Source organism: Haliotis asinina, chromosome 6 (assembly GCF_037392515.1).
Source record: "Haliotis asinina isolate JCU_RB_2024 chromosome 6, JCU_Hal_asi_v2, whole genome shotgun sequence".
NCBI classification, from domain to species: Eukaryota; Metazoa; Mollusca; class Gastropoda; order Lepetellida; family Haliotidae; genus Haliotis; species Haliotis asinina.
In genome coordinates this window covers 26,153,293-26,175,774 of record NC_090285.1, presented here as the reverse complement: position 1 = coordinate 26,175,774, position 22,482 = coordinate 26,153,293, and the positions used below count along the sequence as shown (strand labels likewise).

The window sequence follows — 22,482 nt, the reverse complement described above, 5'->3', positions numbered from 1 at the left end:
TCTGGAGTAAACGCTCAACATTACAAATGAAGATCTGATGTAGCAAATGCGTTGCATGTTATGTAATATGTGGATGTAAATGATGCAAGGTGGTTTGTCAGCGGAGTTTGAAAAACAAACATCGATCAAAGGATTAACTTAAGCTGATTGATTAATTACTTCCACAGCGGATTTGTCAAAAGGCAGTGTTTAAGCATGTGGATTTACTAATCTATACTGACTACACCCTGTGGTAAAGTGTGAGTGTAAAAACAACATCCTTCCTTCAAAGAATTAACCACCACTACCTTGATTGCTTGCTTGCTTGCTTATTATTGGATAACTAATGGCGGATATAATACAATTAGTTGACAGGTGTGCTGTCTTAGGGTGACCAATGAAACTATAGTGAGAAAGATTCTGACACGACTTGTCACTTTTTGGCATATTGGACTGTTGAAAGACACAAGACATAGAGCAGGATTATTTACCACCTGCAGATGAATGGAATATCGCATGGATATTGATGGTTACATTCCTGAACGAGGTAACAGCCTGACAAAGTAGGTATAGACTGTTTTAAATTTAATATTTGCATTTTGTTTTAATTTTTTTTTCTTGTAGAATTCAGCAGATCTGTATTGCAGAAAACACGCACTAGGTCGCGAATAAGGGGTGTGTGAAATATGATTGACGTTGGCAATCGATACAATGTTTAGATATCACAATCAAGTTTTATATTCACTGTAAGTATGAGCAGACCATGTGGAGTTGTTTTTACTAACTTTCAAAATACATACAAATGTATCAAGAAACTAATTATGGTTATAAGACAAAAACAAAAGAAACAACCAGTCCACGGAAATTGCTGCGCATCAGTGGCCCTTTAACTCCGACCTGGACCTATAGGTCAAGGTTTAAGTTTATGATATGTTTGACAGACACTTTTGATGCAGTTTAGACGATTTGCACGTTCATGGGTGAAGAGACTATAGCACAAATGCCTTTTGCTTTGTTTTTATGTTCGTATATAGTTTCTTCTGTTTTCTTTTCTGGTATAGTAGTATTATTAATAGTGGTTCTGGACCACACCCAATATATAAGCTATATAGGAGAGGCCACGGTGACGTCAGTGTTTTGATCACGTGACGCGCCCGAGTACTTCCGGTAGGCAGAAGTTAAACATAAACACGAGAGAACCACACAAGCTGCATACATTTGATCGTTGACTTGTCATGCGTAACAACTCCTCCCGATCTGGTTTTCTTTTTTCGTTTGGTGTGTTGTATAATGAGACAGGTACACAACCTTTATTTTTCTAAAACATTTGTGGAAAGTATCTAATTGACAATATCCAGATTTCATACTTCACTCTGGTCCAATACTGCAAGTCTTCGTTTTTTAAAGCAAGAATGTAATGCAAAAACTCCCAAGTGTTTGTCTCGCATTTCTTTCAAACAATACAAATTTTAAACAAATAATCCCTCACTTACTGTTTCTTTGCTTACATATTGTCAATGACATAATCAGGAAAGGTGAGTAATCTGCCTCACCTGCCAGTCATACATGTTACATAAACACCACCCCAAACCTTCCTTGTCAACTATAACAACACATGCATCTAAATGGCATTGAGTTACCATTTTATCACAGCTTTTCCTTCTTATGAAAACAGAGAAAGAAGTAGCATTGATCTAAGCTAAATCTTTAAATGGCATTGAGTTACCATGTCATCACATTAATTCCTACTTATAAAAAACACATACAAAAGCAGCCTTGATCTAGGCTAATCTCACCAACAGGGTGGTTTCAAAACTTTCCAGACACACTTGTAGTAGGCATCAGCAATATATTCTTTATTCTTAACAATTCAATATGTAAGTTAAACAGTCATCTCACAGACATAATTTTCTCGTAGCAGATATCCAGCAAGCACAGAGGTGTTTTGTCATCGACATTGTGGTACTGTGTCGGAAAAACGTGTCCACTTTCCACATATTCATATGCTTTCAGTTACTTGAAGGGTCTCACAGATTCGAGGGTGAACTGACCTGGGGTGTCTATCTGATAGAAATAAAATGTTAAGTACATAATCCGACCATTGTTTGCCTTTCACGCTACACCGGTTCCCATCGTTATCATCAACCATTGTGGCTTTCTGCCTACCCATGCCTGAGTGAGCGTGGTTTGTGACGTCACTTCCGTAAACATATGGACACCGCTATAATATCAAGCAAGCGCATGACCGTGGAATGCGGGGGGTATTCACATTTGAGGAAGTCTGAGCTCACTGAATTACTAAAGGAACAACAACCTATAGAATTACAATTCACGCCTACCGAGCGTGCTATAGGAAGATATTTAAGAGGGTGGAAGATGGAGGTTCAAAGAAACATAGACGTTGAAGATATAAAACAATTGGTATTTGATAAAGTAAATGAAGAACTGACCAGACCATTGTTTACTTCAAAGGTAATCAGGAAGTTACAACACAACCAGATACTATCAACTCTTCTATAGACAGATCATTTGGGAAAATTCGAGAAACACTAGAACGTTACACTTATGGGGCGTCTGGTTAGGTTGTTGATATGATTAATATGATCTACCTGAATATAGAAAACTATGTACGAGGTGGATCGTACTTACCGAGGTGTAGGGTGTAGGTATGCCAACCAAAAACAACAATATCTTGAAATTTATCAACCACAAAAATCAGATGCCAGTACCATACATTATCTACGCAGATTTTGAAGTTATTATTAAACCAATCAATATAGTGGCCCAGTCACCTAATCAAAGTTTCACGCAGAAAAATCAAGAACACAAAGCATGTGGGTTTGGGTATGTGGTCTAGTCCAGTCAAACGAGGAAGACAAGATCAGGAAACTGATAGTGAGCCCTGCGTACAATAGAAGTACTATGTTCGATGATGACTTGGTGGCTATACATATGAAAAAGAGTCTCATTAAACTTAATCCACCGGTCTATGTCAGTATGAGCATTCTAGACCTTTCAAAACACCTGGTGTACGACTTCTACTATAACAAGCTCAAGAAACAATATAGTGGCAGGTGTGATGTGTTGCACACGGATACCGATTCACTGTTGATGGAGATTGAAACCAAGGACGTGTATGAGGATATGAAAAACAATATACACATGTAGGATACCAGCGAATACCTGAGAGATCACCCCCATGCACAGTCAAGTCAACAAGAAAGTATTAGGTTAGATGAAAGATGAAGCGAATATACAAACGCAGTCGGCTGACGTGGCCTTTTGTGTTGCAAGTAAACTCAGGGCAGGAATTCATGCGTGCTGCTAGCCAAACACAATGTCGAGATAATGCATGGTGCGGCCGGGAACATTGAAGTCAAGCCATAGTTGAGAGATTCAATCGCTCCATAGCGGAATGTTTGTTTGCGCACCAATATTCACGTGACTTGCAGTCAGCTGGCCGCAACACTGAATGGGTAATACGACTTCCTCGTGTGGTTGACTTTATGAATCGTGAAACAACTGGAGTACTTGGGGCTGTGGGGGCATCCCCCACCCCAGCTGACGCAATCCATATGAAATCTGTTGTATCAGAGGCAGCAGCACCCAATCGAAAAAGAAAAAAATAATTCCAGATCGCGCACTCGTTAGATATATATATCAACCAGGTGAATACGAGGGATACACCCCTAAACGTGCTACAGATCCTATTTGATCTATGGAAACGTACAATATCGATCGAGTAGATATAAAAGACGGGGAGTCGAACTTCCTGGTAAATGGGCTGCGTAGAGGATTCATTCGCGAGAAATTACAAATCATACCTTGTTCTTTAACAGGCATTTAACTTCGCTGATGTAGTCTTTTTTCTTCTCGTAAATAAGCTCAAATCGTTTTTTCTCCGCGCCATGGGCTTTACATAATCGGTAATGACCTTTCACCCCTATGCCACACACCGAGCACGTATAGTTGATACTATCTTTACCGTGATAAGAACAATAACCCTCGCTGTGGCTTATTTTACCACAAATTTCAGTTTTCCCCGTAAGTACCCATTGACAAAAATGTGGAGTTGTTCTCATTTTGTGATATAATACTTTATGTAATTAGTCAAACTGTTTAACAATCAACAGTGTAGCTGCTAAACCAAGTGCCATGAAGACCAACTCACGATCTTTCTGTCCCTCTGAAGGAGTGTAATACTGAGACATCGTTGGTTCATTTAATGGTTCCAGCTGTTTACCCATTAACGTAGTATTCTATCATAGCTTCGTCGACATCCGTGAAAGTTCTAACAGCATGACTTTCGCACTGGAGTTGATCATTGATAAAAATCTAGTCTCTTCATTCGTCTCATAGCGTATTCAGCCTGTGCGGCCTGTAGCTTTTCTACAGCTATATTGTGTCGTTTTCGCTCTGCTTCTATCTCAGCCACGTTTGACGCTCTTAATTAAGGGAATAGAAAATTACTCCCAGAAAATGCTAGGGCATTCACGAGAGCTCCACCAACCATACGTTGCTTTAAAATATTTTCAGGTATAACACCTTGCTTTACCAGAACGTCCTTGGTGGCCATCGCCATACCAATATTCATAGTAAGCATAAAAAATCTTTATAGTCGGTTGTTTTATAATCATTTTAGTCAACCGAGCATACACTACTGCTAATCTCGGAACCACCAATGGGTGGTATGCATCGTTAACGAATGTTTTCCCCGCAGACATAATATATAATAGGGAAATATATAATTTTAATTATAGCATTATATGAGGGTCGATGGGGGTTCCCCCACACCCCCACTAGGGGTGACTTGAAGTGGGGAGTCCGTACTGGCTGTGGTGACTTGTAGTCGGCTGCCCGCAGGACCATGTATAATGAAACAGCAGCAGTGGCTACTACACCACGTGCAGCCACTCACATGTAATTATTATTTCTTTGTGCCTTGCTAAGACATTTTTTCTACCAGCTTCAACTCGTTTTTGGTTCTTCTTGGTGACTTGCATCACTGACCCTTGTTTGCTGTCCGCAGGACTCTCCACTGGACTCTGGACACTGAGCAGCATCCATCTTTTATAATATTATTGTTATTATTTGTTTTATTAAATTTACAATGCTTTGCTGTGATGATCGCTGCCATTATCGGGGCTAGATACATGTCATATTTGTGATACAAAGCACAACTGATATGGCTCAAGGCATTATTAATACTTGGGTCCTTCTCTAAGTCCTCCCACAAATAGAGTCTTCGATCGGGTGGGATTGGTAAAAAGTGCCTGAGTAAATCTGGGTAATAGAAGAACCTATGACTTTTGTCATCTTGGCTCCGAGTTGTGTCTCATACCTAGCGTATAATTTATTGACTTCCCCGTCTGTCACTTTCTGAATTTTATCAGCAGTGATGTTTTCTCCTAAATACTGTTTTCCCTTATCACCCACGACTAGCATTATGACTAGCATTAGCAGTCTGTGACGCTGCTTGTTGCCTTTCTGTTCCTCTGCAACTAACATCTGCTCTAGTAATTCATCGCACTCCATTTTATAACATAGCACTCTGGTTTTTATTTTTAAAAAATAATAACCAGCATACACTAAACACATAGAGATAAAGGTTAGGTTACACACGACCAGAACTTCAAAAACAGACATTTTACTAAAATTACTGAAACATTACTAAAAATTACTAAAACATTATGAAAACAATACTAAAAATTACTAAAACATTACTAAAATGAAGGCTGGCCGCAGGCCACTTGGTAATCCACTGGCTGATCGGTTTTCAACACGAGCTTGGCATGTTTAGTTTCCGCGAGCTGTTTCTTCAAACATTCCCGTTCTGATTTACTCATGACATCGTTCTCTCTCAAACAATCTTCGAACGAATCCCTGTCCTTGCAGTGAAATCATGCCACCCATCGCGTCTGCTCCCTCAAATCTTTCAACACAAAGTTGAATTTTTGTGTCAGCACCCAGATGCTGTGATTTGCGTGCCAGCCAGAGAAGGCCAGGTACGATAGCACGTCTCTCTTTTTTGTTATCTCTCTGTTAACGCTGCAGTCATCCAGGATAAACAACGTTGGCTTTCCTTTAAATTGGTTGTGGAAAAATTTTAAATACTCTTGTAGCCGTGTCCTCGGGTCGACTCTGTGTATGTCTGGGTCCGTCATCACCCAGGATCTATCCTTGTAAGTCTTGTTCATGTCTATAGTAGGGCACAAGATAAAGATTTTATCAAATGCTTCCTTATAATATCCCTCCAACAAATCCAGTACGAAAACAGTCTTACCACATCCCGTCTGCTTGCATATTATAGCGCAGTGTGGATCGTGGGGTAAATGGGGGAGACCCCATACCCCCAGTAAACTTACTTTGATGGTGCCTCCCAATAGAGCAGACCCCCCACTAGTAGATGGCTTGCACGAATCTCCCATTGTCTATATCAAATTGAGCGTCCATAATTACATATAAATATAATTTCAATTTGCCAGGTCTTTGAGTCTTCTTAGTTGTTTGAATTGTTATACCCTCGCTTCCGTTGTCAATGTGACGCCCACTAACGTGTAGAGTGTTATCATCTCTCGACCTCATATCCAACCACAACGCAAACTTTCTGGTCAAGTAATTACCAGTATTCACGGAGTATAGATCCAGTTCACTGACCACGTTGTCGACTATTGAGTTTCGTTTGATCGCCGGTAGCTTCATTATTTCTTCCCACTGCTGGTGCGCTCTCATTCCATGGCTAAATAACTGATTAGGCACTCCCTCTATGGTACTTTGGTGATTTCTGGATTGAAAAGTTTCTAGCTGTCTCTTTCGAATTGGCCTTATTCCTCCACGGGAATGATTAAAATACCTTTCATTGATCGCGCCGGCACGTTCATGTTGATATTCCATATCGTGTCGCTCTTGTCACGTAGTATCATTCTGTGTCGCAGTATCCTATAGTATAGGATGGTCATTTTTCCAGAGTACTGATTTCGAATCTGCCGGGCAAGATCTGGACTAGTCACCATGTCGAACTCTAATGAAATGTTGTTGATCTCGTAACTACCCTGATCACCGCCCGGCGTACGCACGACTGTGTTGTAATCATTGAATGTGAGTTTGTATTCCAGCCTGTTACCCAATGTGGCTTGGTAAAACGGCGCGTGCCCAGTTAGCAACTCAAAGTCAAGCGGGATACAAAACCTATTCCCATACGCTTCGGCGATTGCTTTTTCACTATTCGGTAGTTTAGATGTCTCTTCTGATGTGAAGGTGTACCGGATACGTAACTTATTCGATTTTCTGCTGCTGATTCCCTGGTACACGCTGTTGGCGCATTCTCTCTCACTTTTACAGTAATACACATCACTGTCGTCTATGCTAAGCACCTCGTTACTACTAATTTTTATGGTGGTCTTCTTGACGACCCACATTATTCACGAGCTCACGTTTGTCGTTGCTTGAAGTCAACATGATGTTAAATGTCAATCATGCCGTCCCTGGCACTATGGCACATTCTCACCCAGGTTTGGGAATCTAACCAACAGTACTTGGTTCTGGTTTATCTTCATGGGGTTGTTCGTAATAGTAACTGACGGGCGCACGGCTTTGACGCCTAGTTGTTTCATGCAACCAGTGTGGCATTTTGTGATAAAACAAATTACTATAGACATGTGAGATATATTTCAGGCAGTGAAAATGGAGACATCTGGAAAGGTGTGGGTGAAAGAACACCACATGAGCTCTTAATCTGAACCTCTGCTGCCAACATTTCCCGCAGCAACTTGACCTACCTGAAACCTATGATAAGTTTCAGTTTTTATTACAATTCATGAGAAAAGTTTACAAAACAGGCATATACCATACTATAGTTGAGCAAACACTCTACTCACATTTCGAATAATGGCACTCAATATTGTGAAACAAGGAAATTATAAGACTTTTTATATGCCTAGTATCAAAACCCAGTTACTGCCCTATAACAAAGGGTGGTGAATGTTTTACAGTGAGAGTGTAGAATAACGTCACAACGTAAATAGGTTTTATAGCCTATACTGTTTATTTTTATACCTGATGGTTAATATCATATACCAAATGTGAACAAATATTCTCATTTTGGATCATTTGAACACTGCTTAGCAACGACAGACGATACTTCACTTAATACATTGTATGTGGCATTTTCAAGCTGAAATTCAGCTAAAGCCCTCTTGATCCTATTGATATTCAAACTTCGTTCCTTTTGGACATTTCAGAATGCTCAGCTCCATGCAAACTGAGAAACTCATCCCAAATGATATCCCACAATTTCTGTGAAAACTTTATTCTCAAAATGGTTGACGTGGCCTCTGTGTAGCATATGAACAAAAGTTCTGTACAACCAAGAACAAACATTTTGCAAAGAACTTGTGCCACACAGTACTTTGGTAAGGAATAGATTTGCTGAAAAGTAAATTGTGGGCATTTGATTTAAATACCCCAAATTGCTGCAATCACAAACATATACGTGATATGTTGACATCTTACGTTGGTGATGTTTTGAGATCATGTCCTGTAGTGATTAGTTGCAATTACAACAAAAATATGAATGTTGAGATCTTGTGATTTTTTATTTTATTTTTTGAGATCATATGTTCCAGGTGATGAGTTGCAATCACAAATGCATATGTGATATACTGAGATGACTTCATGATTCGCACATGGTGCAAGCACCACCTCTAGCTGATGCACATGCAAATTAAGAAAAGTAAACAGTAGTTGAAATTCAGCACAGTTTATTTGAGAAACACAAGCTACTTGATTCTTGTTATCTTGCTGAAGTACATAGGTCCAAAATTGGCAGTTAAACAAGGCAGCACTAGCTGCCCATGCCGACAATTTCTATGGAATTTGAAAGTATTGCGAAACTTGGAGGCCATCCAGCTGAGATCCTGAATAACAATGTCTATGGATGATTGCTGCCATATTTCCTCCACAACGGCCTGTATGACCCCATCATTCTGTGCTGGGGACAGCGTACAGGTGGAGTACACCACTGACCCACCAGGTTTACAACATTGGATGCCAGCTCTGAAAGTACAACAGACATATAGTCACTATATGCACCAGCTCTGCTTCATGTATCTGACCACATCTAATCCACCTGTTATGTCTTCTGGATCTTAACCAATTCTAGCATTATATATGCCTTAGACTGACATTTCAAAATATGTGTTAGCTTGTATTCATTTCGGTATTGTTTATGATATGTTTTAATTATAAGCTTTAAAACGTCTTAATTTCATAATGAGATAGAGACCCTCAGTATCACTCATTTATAGAATTGACATCTGTGCAAGTATATATATCGCAGTTAATTTTTTCCAGCAATTGTGCTTACTGGCAAGTTTACAAAGAGGCCATGTAACTTCTCATTGGCCGTAAGTTGCAGCTCATGTTTTTCAAGCAAGCAAGGCAAGGGCGCCCCTAATTTTCATCCTGGCCGTCCACTAGACGAGGATTACACTGGATTTGTTTTCAGGAAATTCAAAGTTAGTTTTATGTACTACAACATATTTTATTAAGGTACTTTAATGTATTATTGTTGATATAAAATACTTTTCTTTTCAATATATTAGTGATAGATTTGTGTAAAACCATTGTGTTTAGATATATTATTGTATACATACTATTGACAGCGTTCTGTTGTTGCATCAGGCCATTTGATTCAGCCTTGGCCCATGGTATTTATGTGCTTTTTGGTAGTCTCTATCTATATCACTTATCACATGTATTTATTTTAATGTTTATGCGATATGTTTTGCAAAGGTTTAGTTGTATTTAAATTTGAGATGTCTAAGACACATATACATGTATTATGACATGTTCCTGAACTGAGTGTTGAACACCACCACCTGGCTTGGACACAAATAAAGAACTCTGCTCTACAGGTGGACCTTGTCATTTCTGGGACTAGCCTGTCTACTTAAAGATAAGAGGAAAACAAGAAAACACAGTAATTGTAAATATTAACTATAAATTATATATTATAAACACCTATCCTATCTCACATACACTTTCTCATGTTCTTATGAATATGGAGTGTACAAAGACCTGGAACAAAGTTTTTCAGCCTCTTTATAAACAATGACTCTTTAAACACCCCAAACACACCCTAGCTCCAGCTATTGCAGGCAGTCACAGGAAAACCATTCAACACAACCCAAATCCGTTCGATCATGTGACTTCTAGTTATTTTCATTCTCCTTCTTGGATCTGGAACCACTGCATTAATTTGCATAGCAGGGCTGATCTGGTGGGAATCTGTCATGATAGATAGAATACATATGTAAAAGCTTACTCTAAGTAGATGTAAAACCAAAAGTAGATGTATTTTCTTTGTAACTTCAAGTCTGCGGTGGACCCATGGCAGAAGAATCAGAGACACTGATTACTGAATCACTAAGAAAGAGGTCTCCTTCACACTACTTGCAAACTACTTTGCAATCAATTGAAAAATTCGCAGATGAAGCTTCCATTTAGCCGGTAATTGGCGATGTGGACAAGAGAACATTGGCTATGACATTTCAAGCTACCATTATGCATTTGGCTTTAACATTGAACTCCTGCAGGAGTGTGGACAATGTTGATCTCAAGCAATTGATACACCAAATCACTGTGGGTTTGTCCAACTGTATTATCACAGTTGAGAACTGCAGCATACTAGACTGATGGGTCCTTGAACTTAAGATTATTGAAGGCAAGAGAATGATTGGCGTATGACCACAGTAGGCAAACGGGAAAGACACATAGGACGTAAAACACCCTGGATGATAGATGAGAAGGAAGAGGATCAGACAGAATTGCATAATTGTAGTGTTAACATAGGCTGTAGAAGTTTCACCCAAGTTGGAGACACTGCTAACAATATATTGCTACTCAAGAGGGGATTCTGTCTGCAAAGAGAAGAAGATCTGGGATGTGTTTGGGCAAATGCTTAAAGAGCCTGTAAACCTGTTCTACCCTGATTCTCCTCCATGGTTGAAAGATCTAGAGAAAGTGCATAACATGAGATGGATACACTTTACAAAGGAAAGAATTCATACTTGCTATTATTTGGATTAACTGAATATGTTTAATGGAGCAGTGTTAGTTAAGATTTTCTTGTTTAACCCACTGTATGCACCATATTCTACACAGTCTGTTGTGAGTCATGACTCCTTATCATTCACAACAGAAATAACACTGATACACCACATGCTTTTCCCAACAATTATCTTCAATTTGGATTTAGTACTTGCTGTTTAGCTGCCATTTGTGGAAAATGTACTGAATATTGTGAAACTTGTCGACAGTAATGGGGTTCAACATGTAAGTTTGGGCTTTGAAATTTAACAGAGTCTTCAGAAGATGACATATCACTCCAACCCCTACATATTTGAAATAACAAATGATCTAACAGTTACTTAAAGTCCTCCATGATTTTTTAAAGACAAAGTCCAAATTGTTTCCTTGGAAATCCTGAAAAACCTAACTGCAAAAAAATCTGTAAATAGCAAAAGGCACCACTTTGGGTTCTGTTTGATAGCTCTACCAATTTTTGTTCTAAAATACTGAACCGTTTTTTAATTATGCTCTGGAAACAAAATGGTTACAGACGGACAGACAAGGCATTGAATATATCCCCCACATTAAAAATAATAGAAAAAAAATATACATTTAGACAAACTTGATTTCACCATTGCACATTAATCATATCGATTGGTGAAACATCTTATGGCTTTTATTCGTTTCTTTGTTTGTTGTTTAACAGCACACTCAGCAATATTTCAGCAATATGACAGCAGTCTCAAATAACTGAGTCTGGGCCAGACAATCCAGTTATCAACAGGGATAGCTTCAATCTACTCATTTGGGATACAATGATATGTGTCAACCAAGTCTGTGAGTCTTACCACCCAATCCTCTTAGTTGGGTGAGTGAGTGAGTGAGTTCAGTTTTCCTCTTAGTTGTCTTTATGGCAAATACATTTGAAAGTTATAATGATGTTTGGCATGTGTATAGCTAGTTGCAAAGTGTCATATTTTTATCTTACATTTTAGCCTTTGCACTTAATTCTATTGAAATGCATTTTCTTGCACTGCAAAAACAATTTTCCCCAAAACACTTGAAAATGAAATGAAACTAAAACCTTAGTGCTCCTACCACTGGCATTAACCCAATAGTTTGAAATTTAGTAATAAAATCTGGTATATGCAACTGCAACCATCCTGAACAATATCCTCTACACCACAGTGATCTACACTGCCATGGCATTGTTTCTTAAGGATGGAAGACTAATTAATAACTAATTTCCTTAAAGACATGAAGAGTGGATGTACAAAGGTTACTCTCACATGAGTAAGTCCTTCTGTCTGCGTGGCAGTTCAAGTCTCTCATTGACTCGTGAGGGCTTGAACAGATTGTTCTCATCTTCCAACACAACATGACGGTCAGTGTTGCATGGAACATCAACAAGCACCTGCAACACAACACAGCAGTCAGTGTTACATGGAAGATCAACAAGCACCTGCAACACAACACAGCAGTCAGTGTTACATGGAACATCAACAAGCACCTGCAACACAACACAGCAGTCAGTGTTACATGGAACATCAACAAGCACCTGCAACACAACACAGCAGTCAGTGTTACATGGAACATCAACAAGCACCTGCAACACAACATGGCAGTCAGTGCTACATGGAACATCAACTTTACACCTGAAAAGTTTGTTTATTCTTGTGTCATTACTAGTGTTGTTACAAGGCTTGCTTGTTTGAGAAACATGACAGACTGAGTATTGCCAAAGAGACACCTTAAAGATGATACTAGATCAAAAGACATTAAGTGTACCTTTGATTAACAGTATGATTAACCTATATTGTTACAAATGGCAAAGGAGGGAAGCACAAACCAAACATACTACAGCAGAACCAGTAACATTTCACCTTAGAGTAAAGACATTCGTGCATCTGTCTGGCGTCCCTCTGCAGTATGTCGATATTACTGTAGTGTGGGTGGTACCACTTCAGTACTTCCTTCAGTCTCCTCAGCCGGGCAGTTGATACATCATTACATGTAAGGTAGTCTGTAATGTTCAGTAAGCAGTGAGGAGGTCTGTTCTAAACACAACATATTTTGACAAATGTGAGTATAAACTGATTTATACCATAATCAGCAATAAAACTGGCATTCCACCATGACATCTATAAATAACTGAACTAAGACAGTCACTCACTGGTGTATATATGCAAAGAAAAAGGTTAAGCCTCTCATGATACTTTCACAATGCTAAATGGCTAAAAATAATCAGGTCCCCAATGGTCCTAAAGCCTTGGATATCCAAATACCATTTGATAGAACAACCACCTGGCAAGACAGAAACGCAACATCAGTTGGCAGTGGTTAGAATTCATTGGTGATTACACCATGTCATCTCACCAAACATATGGCGCTGTACGTTAATGAAAGAAGGTTGACATTGACACTGTAAATTACAATGGTCCTTGAAGACACTAGTGTACATGCTCAGTGAGACTAATCAGAACAGGATGAACCCACCATGTACCCTGATGACACGTTCCACCCTACATCTCATGCCTCCAGTCAGATGTCCGATCTGTTCTCGCATCTATAACAACCATTCAGCACGCAGCTCTGCCTCCAACTGACGTAAATTCAATACCGGAGGGGTCAGTGCCAAGATAATGTCTATAATGTCCTACACATGCTCCAGAAGGTTCAGATCTGGGCTAAATGTTGGTCCGTGTAGAGCTATATAAACCTGAAGTGCACTTCTCACTATATATTAGGTCGTCCCTTGTTTTCCCAGAATAACCGTATTTAAGGTTTTTGTTTACTTAGGGACAGGTTTTACTTTTCATTTCCCAGGTTTCACTATGTGCAGTCATCTTTTCCTAGCTCTATATGAACATCAACATTCAAATGACACATCATATGTTTGAAATCAATTGAAAAATACCGTTCAAGATTAAGCTCAAAGTGCAAATGTTTTCCCTAGCAAAACTGGAACTTGCAGATTTGTAAGCAGACGCTCTACCACATGGCCACCAGGCCGACAAAGGAAGTAGAGTTGAATTATCTATTTATACTTACTGTCATTAAATTGAATTTACATGCGCTTCAGTTACTGTTATACAGCTTCATTAAATCATCATCTACATTGTAATTATCCATCACTGACAGTATATATATCAGAGAAAACATTTCTCCTTCGTTTTGGTAGGCAATGTAAAACGGAAGGGAGGGGGAGGGCAATCTACTAAAACCTTGGAGGCATGTTTTCTCTTACACATCACTGCACTGGTCCTCATGTAATCATGCAGGCCTGACATTGTCATTCATGTACTGAGGTTGTGTAGCAAGTGGATAGTTATCATAATGAGGGGCAACAACTGGCTGAAGGACGTCCTGGATGTATTGAGCTCCCATTAAGTTGCCCCTGATGATGACCAAATCCAGCTTGCAATCATGAGAGAGGCATCTCCACACCATGACAGGTCCTTCTCCATAGGCAATAGTTGGCAGAGTGTTCCTGTGGTGTAAGTTGTGTTCTTGTGCCTATCAGTAACATGGAGTAAGAAGCGGCTTTCGTCCAACCAATGGATTTTCCTCTAGGTCCTCAGAATCCTGTGTCGTCTGGCCATGAACCATGCCAAACATTCATGTTTTATGGTGGTTTCTCAACATTGGGATGTTTAATGACTCTTCTGCCCTTCAATCCTGCCACTTTGAGACGATTTGAAACTGTTTTGGTGTTTATGGCTTGATTGGGTAACCACAGTGTTTTCAACTGAGGGTTTGTACTGAAGGGTTCTTCTGGTTTGCACAAGTTTCTTGACTAAACAGCAAACAAAGTTTTAATGGTAGCCCAGATTTCATCCAATGGCCTAAAGGATATTCATCCTTTATGCACACCAATAATCTGATTCCTAGAGTCAACTAACAATCATATCCATGCCATGTGCAATGAATATGCTTGAATGGCTGTTTTAATACCCAAAGTTAAATACCCACAGCTTTGTGTGATCTTCGAGGATAGCATACATACTAACATTTGTAGAGGACTGATATCCAGTTCAATTGCTCAAAGGCATTTGTTTTCCTCAAACACAGGATGTACAACAGCACATAGTCTTTTCAATCTCAACTCCCTGAGGACCATACAACTCTTGCTCTTAATGTGCACCACATTAATGTGGCTGGGTGGACTGGGACATGTAGTAACAGTACTTTGTCCATGTTTACTGCACGTTGCTGTACCCACTAGTTGGTGTTTGCATGTATTCATGTGGACACCATCTGGCCATATACCAATGGATTTGTGTCAAAAGACAACATGGTCAGTTCATAATTCATGGGGCACATTGAACAAACTACACATAGTGCTATCTGACCACTCTTAAAAATACTGTACATGCTAAATTAACAAATAATTTGTCTTGGCTTACTGAAAAAGGAAAGATATTTACTTAATTACGTTTACTACACTATATTTCATGAAAGAACTCAAAGTGTTCTTGGTATTAAAGCCCCTGAATGGTTAGTGAGATACAAGAAAATGACTGTGACTGGTACTATCATGTCTCTTCATTAAAAAAGACAACATGAGCACACACCACCATCCTTGTTATAAAATCAGTTGTATGAATCTAACAATTAGAAAAGTACTAACCTGCAGACACCAACTGAAGCGTTGCAAGTGTCTTTCCCCCTGGTGCTGCACAAAGGTCAAGGACTGAGTCATGTGGATGGAGGTCAAGTGCAATGACCGGTAAAATTGATGCTGCATCAAGTAGGTAGTAACCTGAAGAAAAAACAAAGAAAGTCCTCATCCATGAGAAAAGGAATCTGACTTCCACCATATCAATATCAAGGCAGGACTGTTGAGGTTACCATGGTTACCTAGACACCAGTTTGAAACTACTGACCTGACACATTTTACACATCCGGGTGATATGTGAAGACATGGTGTGGATGGAGCAAACAGTGTGACTGATACAAACAGGCTGATTGCCACAATGGTTTCATGGTTAGCTGCATTTGGGTAGTGTAATCTGGTTCTGGAAGATGAGCTCTACCAATACATATCTGTGCTACATATGTTGGACTAGTTTGCATGTACAAGGTTGATTTTTATGCCTAATTGCTATCAATCCCATATCATGTGTATTTACTAAAGCTAAGACTGCAATGTACTTCTAGCACAGGGTTAAAGACCAATAAATGTGTAACACCACAGTGATAAAGATTCTATGTCTTTTGGTTTGTGAAACAATCAACCAGGGTTATCACTAGTTCTAGCCAAAAGCCATTGAGAAACAAATGCACACTCACTCACAAGGTTTGTAGAATCTAATTTGGGAGCAGGGAAGGTTGACACGTCACCTTTGTTGAAGGCATAAATTCTTAACTCCTCTGGTAAGGTAGGTGGTATTGAAGTAACAGTGCTCACTTGGATGTCTCTAGGCTCAAACATGCTCAGCTCCACCTCTGCCATCTTCAGGATCTCTTTCTCTGAGTACACTTTATCCACAGGCATAAACTCACTTAAATTTGTGTCTGGATTCAATGACAAAGGGTCAATGAGATCATTACCACTGTGTTTCAACTCTTTGCTAGGCAAGTTAGATTTTGATGGTTGAAAAGACGTATTGTCAAACTTAGTTTTTGTTGCAGCATGATCTTGGAGATTCCAGTGTTCACTCTCAAGACCTACGTTCCTCCCTGCACCCAGCAGTTCATCAGGCTCTTGTTTGCTAGTCTTCAGTAGTTTGTTCACTGATGTGTGTTGGGCAGTTTGGATGATGTTTTTAGCCCCCAGGCTTTCCAGTCTGCTACACGACTCCTCCCAATCTGAATAGTTGTTAACAAGGGCAGAGTATTTCTGTTGAGACATCAGTGCCACCCTGATGGAGGGCCATGCCTCTCCATACACCGGCTTGTAAAAGGTGTCAAAGTGTTCCAAAGCCAATGAAGAGTGTGGTTTTTCTTTCAGTTTTGTTGCCTGCATAAAATGAACTTTGCAATAATTTGTCAATCTATTTCATATAATACAAGACAAAACTTATGATTAACAGCTTCTTGGTTTGTTTTGGGGTGTTCTTGCCCCTTCTTCAGGAAGATAATGATCATATATGCATTCATAAGGGAAACTGGGCTACCAGCAATAACAGCAGCAAATTTAGACTCTATGAGGAAAGAGACTTTGTCTTAATGCAATCGTATACACTGATTACGCACCCTGATCTACTGAGGTATTTTGTAACAGCATACAGCAAACATCAATGAATTTCTGCAAAAGCCAACAGACAGCAATCAAACAAAATGTGCAGTTGTTTACTGTTTTGTATACAGCAAATCCATATTTGTTTTGCAGCAATTAACTTCAGCTTACAGATTCATACAGGAATCATCAAAAGATGACAAGTCTAACCAGCACAAACAAAGTCAAAAGAACAAATCATCTGACATTTATTTTAAGTCCACTTGATGAGGGAACTTGTTAAATCGTTCTGTCCAGATAAAAGAGGGGTCTGTTTTCTTTGTCAGGATAGCAAACAACAAGAGTTGGAATCAAACATAAAAAAAAAAACAAACTCAAATAATCCCTAAACAGAATAAGGCAACAGCTAACAAATGAGTCTACATGTGTGCACAACTTCATGAAAGAATATTTATTGGCTTTAGCGATAGAATCTGAGTCAACACAGCAGAGTGAACAGGTTCAAAATCAAACTTGCTAGCATGGAAACAGAAGAACCATAAATTCTAAACATCCCTAAATAGTGCTGAAGGGGTCAGCAGTTGTATTACATTGCATGTGACTGCACTGTTGTGAAGTTGTCATCCATAACATTTGTTCAGTTTCCTGTAAGAATACATGTTAGTTTTGGAGATTGGGTTCGAACAAACACATAGAACCAGGAGATAAAGTCACACTTGTTGACATGGAAAAATTAAACTTTTAAAACGGCACAAATGTAGTCCCAGATGACCCTAGTTTGGAAGAAAACTATGGAAAAGCTTTTGTCCAGAAATGACTGCAACAAACATTTAGACTATATCTAACTTGTTCCCATGGAAACATCACAAAAAATATAACATAAAAAATCCACAAAAGAAAGACATCAACCAATATTTCCTGTTGGATATATTTGCCAAGTTTTGATGTGAGATAGTGAACATAATTTTAGTCATCCTCCAGTAATGAGATGATTGACAGGCAGACAAACAAGGTGTCAACTACATACACAAAGTGCTACTGTTCATAATATAACCATCAGATATGAACAGGTGTGTTGAGATGGAGAAACGTGTACAACATGAAGGACAGCCCACCCCACCCCTTAAAATGTATGTACAAAGTAAGAGAACAACGGCCCCGCCCCCTTTATGTCATGTGCAAAATCAGTGACATCCACCTTCCACCTCCTATTATTTCTTAACAAATTTTTCTAACATTTCTGGGTACAACAAAATTTGGGTTAGAGTTTCGAGGTTGGGTTAGGCACCCTTTGCGATACTTTGGGTTAGGGTTTGTGGTTAGGGTTTGGTACCCTTTCCAATCTTTTGGGAACACTAATCAATCTCAAAAAGTGCCCCTGGTAAAGTGCAGTACTCCCATACACGACATACTGTTTGAATCGCTTCTAACATTAAACCACCGGTCAGTCCGATGTAACTCCAGAAACCGTATGCTAACCTGGGGTTTGCTAGGTACAGTGCATAAGGCAGTTCCGGATCACTAACGAAACACCGACTGCATGCGCCTCCGCAAAAATATACCTGAAGCGCCTAAGGGCAATGTCTGTCTGAGCAATGTTTTATGTTACTCATACCAAAATATGAAATTTATTCGGGGATGATTGACATAAGAAATATTGCAAACGAAACGCTCCGCCATTACGGCATTTCCAAATCATTTCAGGGTATTCCGGATCATGTGACATAATGATGCAGTGTTTGGTTACTGATGCTCGTTTAGGGCAACAGGGGTCTGTGTCAAACACTAACACGCATTTAATTGAATAGATGTGTTAACAATATTCATAATGTTTGATAAACGAATAATTAACAAATACTGCAGTTGATGACAACATCCACTTGGTAGATAGGTTTAACACTTGCTGCTCATAACAACACATTCCGGAATCATGATTCCAGGTACTAATGTGGTCTGAAATATATTCTCTTGGGAGTTTATACACACGTGGTTTATGGTACTGATCTCTTCCGTATTGATATATAATATTTTGCTGTGACTTTTACATGCGACTTCAACTTGTAAAGTACAATTTTCGAGACAAAATAACCCATTTTTTCAGAAGCTTTAACGCTTCATTCAGTCAATATGAAGATTGTCACATCCTCAGTTCCTGAAAGTAAAGCTAACGAGCATAATTTATTAATACCAGCATATTTGAACTCTTTATGGGTGTGTATCTTCGTATGTCTAAAAATGAAACAAACTATAGCTTGTGTCTGCTCCAGCCTCATTGATTCTGCCTCTGGCATAAGTAACAGGGCATTTTTGATTGTCATGAAAGCTCACTTTCTGTTGCTGTGATTAATAATGTAATGACATGGTATGACCATGCCTCCTCCTTTCTCTGCTAGTGCAGCAGGCCAAGGAAGAAAACTTTGAACAGGTTCTCCAGCTGGCTCAACAAACACACTGCCACAAACATCAAGAATTTGCCTGAAAGACCCTGCAAGACTGGTTAGCACTTGCAGTGAGTCATACCTTACTAAAATGCAACAAGTTATTAAAAAATACAAGTTATTAAAAAATACATTAAAGTGGCTTGAAAAAAAAAACAATTCCAACCCAAAAGCATTGTCAAGTTGGTTTTTCCAATATTCATTACCCTTTACCTGGCAGACTGTTCTGTACCACCAATTACGTTTTGGTGAAATGAAGACCAAAACGTTTTTTGTATCTACTTCGTGCAAAGAACATCTAAGACAGACCCTAGAGTGAGTGTACATTTCAAATTAAAGGAACCGAAGTAACATTGTAAAACTAATTACTATATTTCAACAGTAATTAACATTTTATGGTGGTTGACAGTTTTCTGGTGATCCTTATTTTCTAGTGACCCGAACTGACTTAAACCTGTGGTTCCATAAATTGCTCATTTCTCCAAAAATATGGCAGATGTAGAGAAGATTTTTGTTGCTTTTTATAGGGAAAAAGTATATATGCATGTAATGAATTGTTAACATGAAGCAACTTGATTCTATTCTTATTTGAGACGGGCCGTTCCTCATGAGTTACCTTTTCGTGGCGTGCCAACGACAAATTACGCGTTTCAGGGCGCGCAAGTAAACCTCTGGTTCAGATCAAGTAAAACAAAATATATCACCTTAAAGAGCACTGTCTCAGCTTTAAAATGAGAGATTACGTGGAGAAATCCATCGAGATTGACAGTTTCTTTGGGTTAATGTACGTGGCAGTAGTCCGGAATAGCCGTGATCCGGAATACCCTTACCCACTGTACCTTCAACGAACGACAGGATACTCGACACTCATTGGAAAAATAAAAATCTCTTTCAAGACTTGAATGTTAGAATTTCACTTCCATACCCATTTCTTTTTGAAACGGAATCTCTTGAATTCAAGTAATGTCGGTTTTCTCAAATGGAACCGGCCACAGGTGAGCACAGACTTAAACATTTTTACAAAATGTGGTTTCCATCCAATGTCATTTGGTCGTTCAAAACAAACGCACGTGTGACGGAAGCGAATCGTCTATATACACGACGTCGTGTATATTGTGGTACAATATACACGACTGGATAATTTCCTTCCCCGCTTTGCAAGACGCGCTGTGATTGGTAGATCGCTTGTACACCGGTTACAAGCCCTTGTGCCGTCGGAGGACAAGCGCTACATTGAACTGGGCCCTGTCTCGTATTCTATTATTGCAATATTATATTTTTGGTTCTCGAATGTCTTTTTAAATAAATTATCAGTTACATATTATTCCCAATCAAGATATTCCGTCATATTGTCCAATAGTAGGGGCTACGGAACTGATCTCCACAATGTAATCAGGCAGAGAGAGAGAGAGAGAGAGAGAGAGAGAGAGAGAGAGAGAGAGAGAGAGAGAGAGAGAGAGAGAGAGAGAGAGAGAGAGAGAGAGAGAGAGAGAGAGAGAGAGAGAGAGAGAGAGAGAGAGAGACGCATATTACACGAATACATTTCTCAGTTGGAAAGTAGAACATGCCTCCACCTTAACAGTACTCACTATTAAATTTTGAAAGTGCTACTGTTTATACTTGTACTTTAATGCACTTTCACCAAACCGTAAGCAGACATTACCACCAATATTCATTCAAATCCATGATATGTTTACCTTTGAAAATCTCCTCACAAGATGAAGGGGTCTTGTATCAGGCTTACATATACATCCAGTGCTTAAAGTGTCAAGAATGTACACGATCAGTTATAATGATAATGGCCATAAGTAGTACATGCTAGAGATACAAATATTTTGTTTTGTAAATTCTGTGGAAACGCTGTGCTTAATATGTCACGAATGGTCATGATGAACATAGTACCATATTTATTATTTACTATTTATTACTTACTTTCTTCTTATATCTCTGCTGAACTTGTAATAAATATACTGAATAAACATAACCGTTTGTCTAATTGATTCCTCTGGACTGATCCATTGGTATCAGCTTGGGCATTAGTTATGCACTGAACCAGACATGTTGATACTTTAAGGCTATATAAAAGAGTGAAATATTATTTGTGAGCGTAACAATTTTTATTGTCATTTTAAAAATAATAAGTTTGACTTTGCCTCGTCCCGTTCATACATTTGTCCACTATAAGAATCAGTGTCTGTAAGAACGAGTTGTACTGAATCTACAACTCATTAACATGTGCTAAACTTTCCAAGCGGTATTTCTGAGAGAGAAAAAATAAAAACGTTTCCCTCTCTCGTCACCTTTTTTTCTATCAAAAATTAAAAAACAAGGTCCAACCGCCCTCGTCACGTTTGAAAAACATGTGCCCGAGAAACGTTTAATTATTTTTCTGCAGCCTAAACTGGTGTTATACAAAGGTATCCGCTGCAGTAGGTATCTTGTGCGACACTAGAGTATTGATTATAGAAGGTAAGTAGTGCGTATAAGCTATCCATAATCTGTCATACAGACCCAAAAATACATAAATATGTCCAAGAAAACCCATGCAAGTGTAGAATATGTGGCAAGTCTATATTTTCACAGTTTCATAATATGTATTGTGTCTGGGGGTTTGGGGCGGGCGCATTGCATTGTTTCTTTAAACATATTTTATTCATGAAAATATACAAGTCATGAATGGACGAACGTCGCTCCCATGTTAAAATATAGAGATACAAGCAAGTATAGAATGAGCTGACACAATATTAATAATGATACAATTGCTATATATCAGCATATATCAGCTGGGACGCATACAGTGCTTTGTCCAATTTT

General features: G+C 39.0%; 2 protein-coding genes across 2 annotated transcripts in view; both read right to left on the bottom strand.

Annotated features, from left to right (window-relative positions):
- LOC137286634 (uncharacterized) overlaps positions 1-22,482 on the bottom strand; it is a 95,834-nt gene that overhangs the window by 8,397 nt on the left and 64,955 nt on the right. The window lies entirely within an intron of this gene.
- LOC137286633 (5-methylcytosine rRNA methyltransferase NSUN4-like) lies at positions 8,722-20,770 on the bottom strand. Its single transcript, XM_067818590.1, has 6 exons — positions 20,594-20,770; positions 16,342-17,011; positions 15,680-15,811; positions 12,933-13,072; positions 12,339-12,463; positions 8,722-9,033 (listed from the first exon to the last, which is right to left on the bottom strand). The coding sequence occupies exons 1-6, from the start codon at positions 20,681-20,683 to the stop codon at positions 8,757-8,759; spliced, it is 1,434 nt and encodes a 477-aa protein (XP_067674691.1). The 5' UTR covers positions 20,684-20,770; the 3' UTR covers positions 8,722-8,756.

Excerpts from the sequence above, each read along its gene's own strand:
- LOC137286633 (XM_067818590.1), bottom strand. The coding sequence starts at position 20,683 with ATGTTTAAGTCTGTGCTCACCTGTGGCCGGTTCCATTTGAGAAAACCG. Across the intron at positions 17,012-20,593 it reads TCCGTTTCAAAAAGAAATGG|GCAACAAAACTGAAAGAAAA; the intron begins GTATGGAAGTGA and ends CATTTTATGCAG. Across the intron at positions 13,073-15,679 it reads GCTTCAGTTGGTGTCTGCAG|ACTACCTTACATGTAATGAT; the intron begins GTTAGTACTTTT and ends TGAACATTACAG.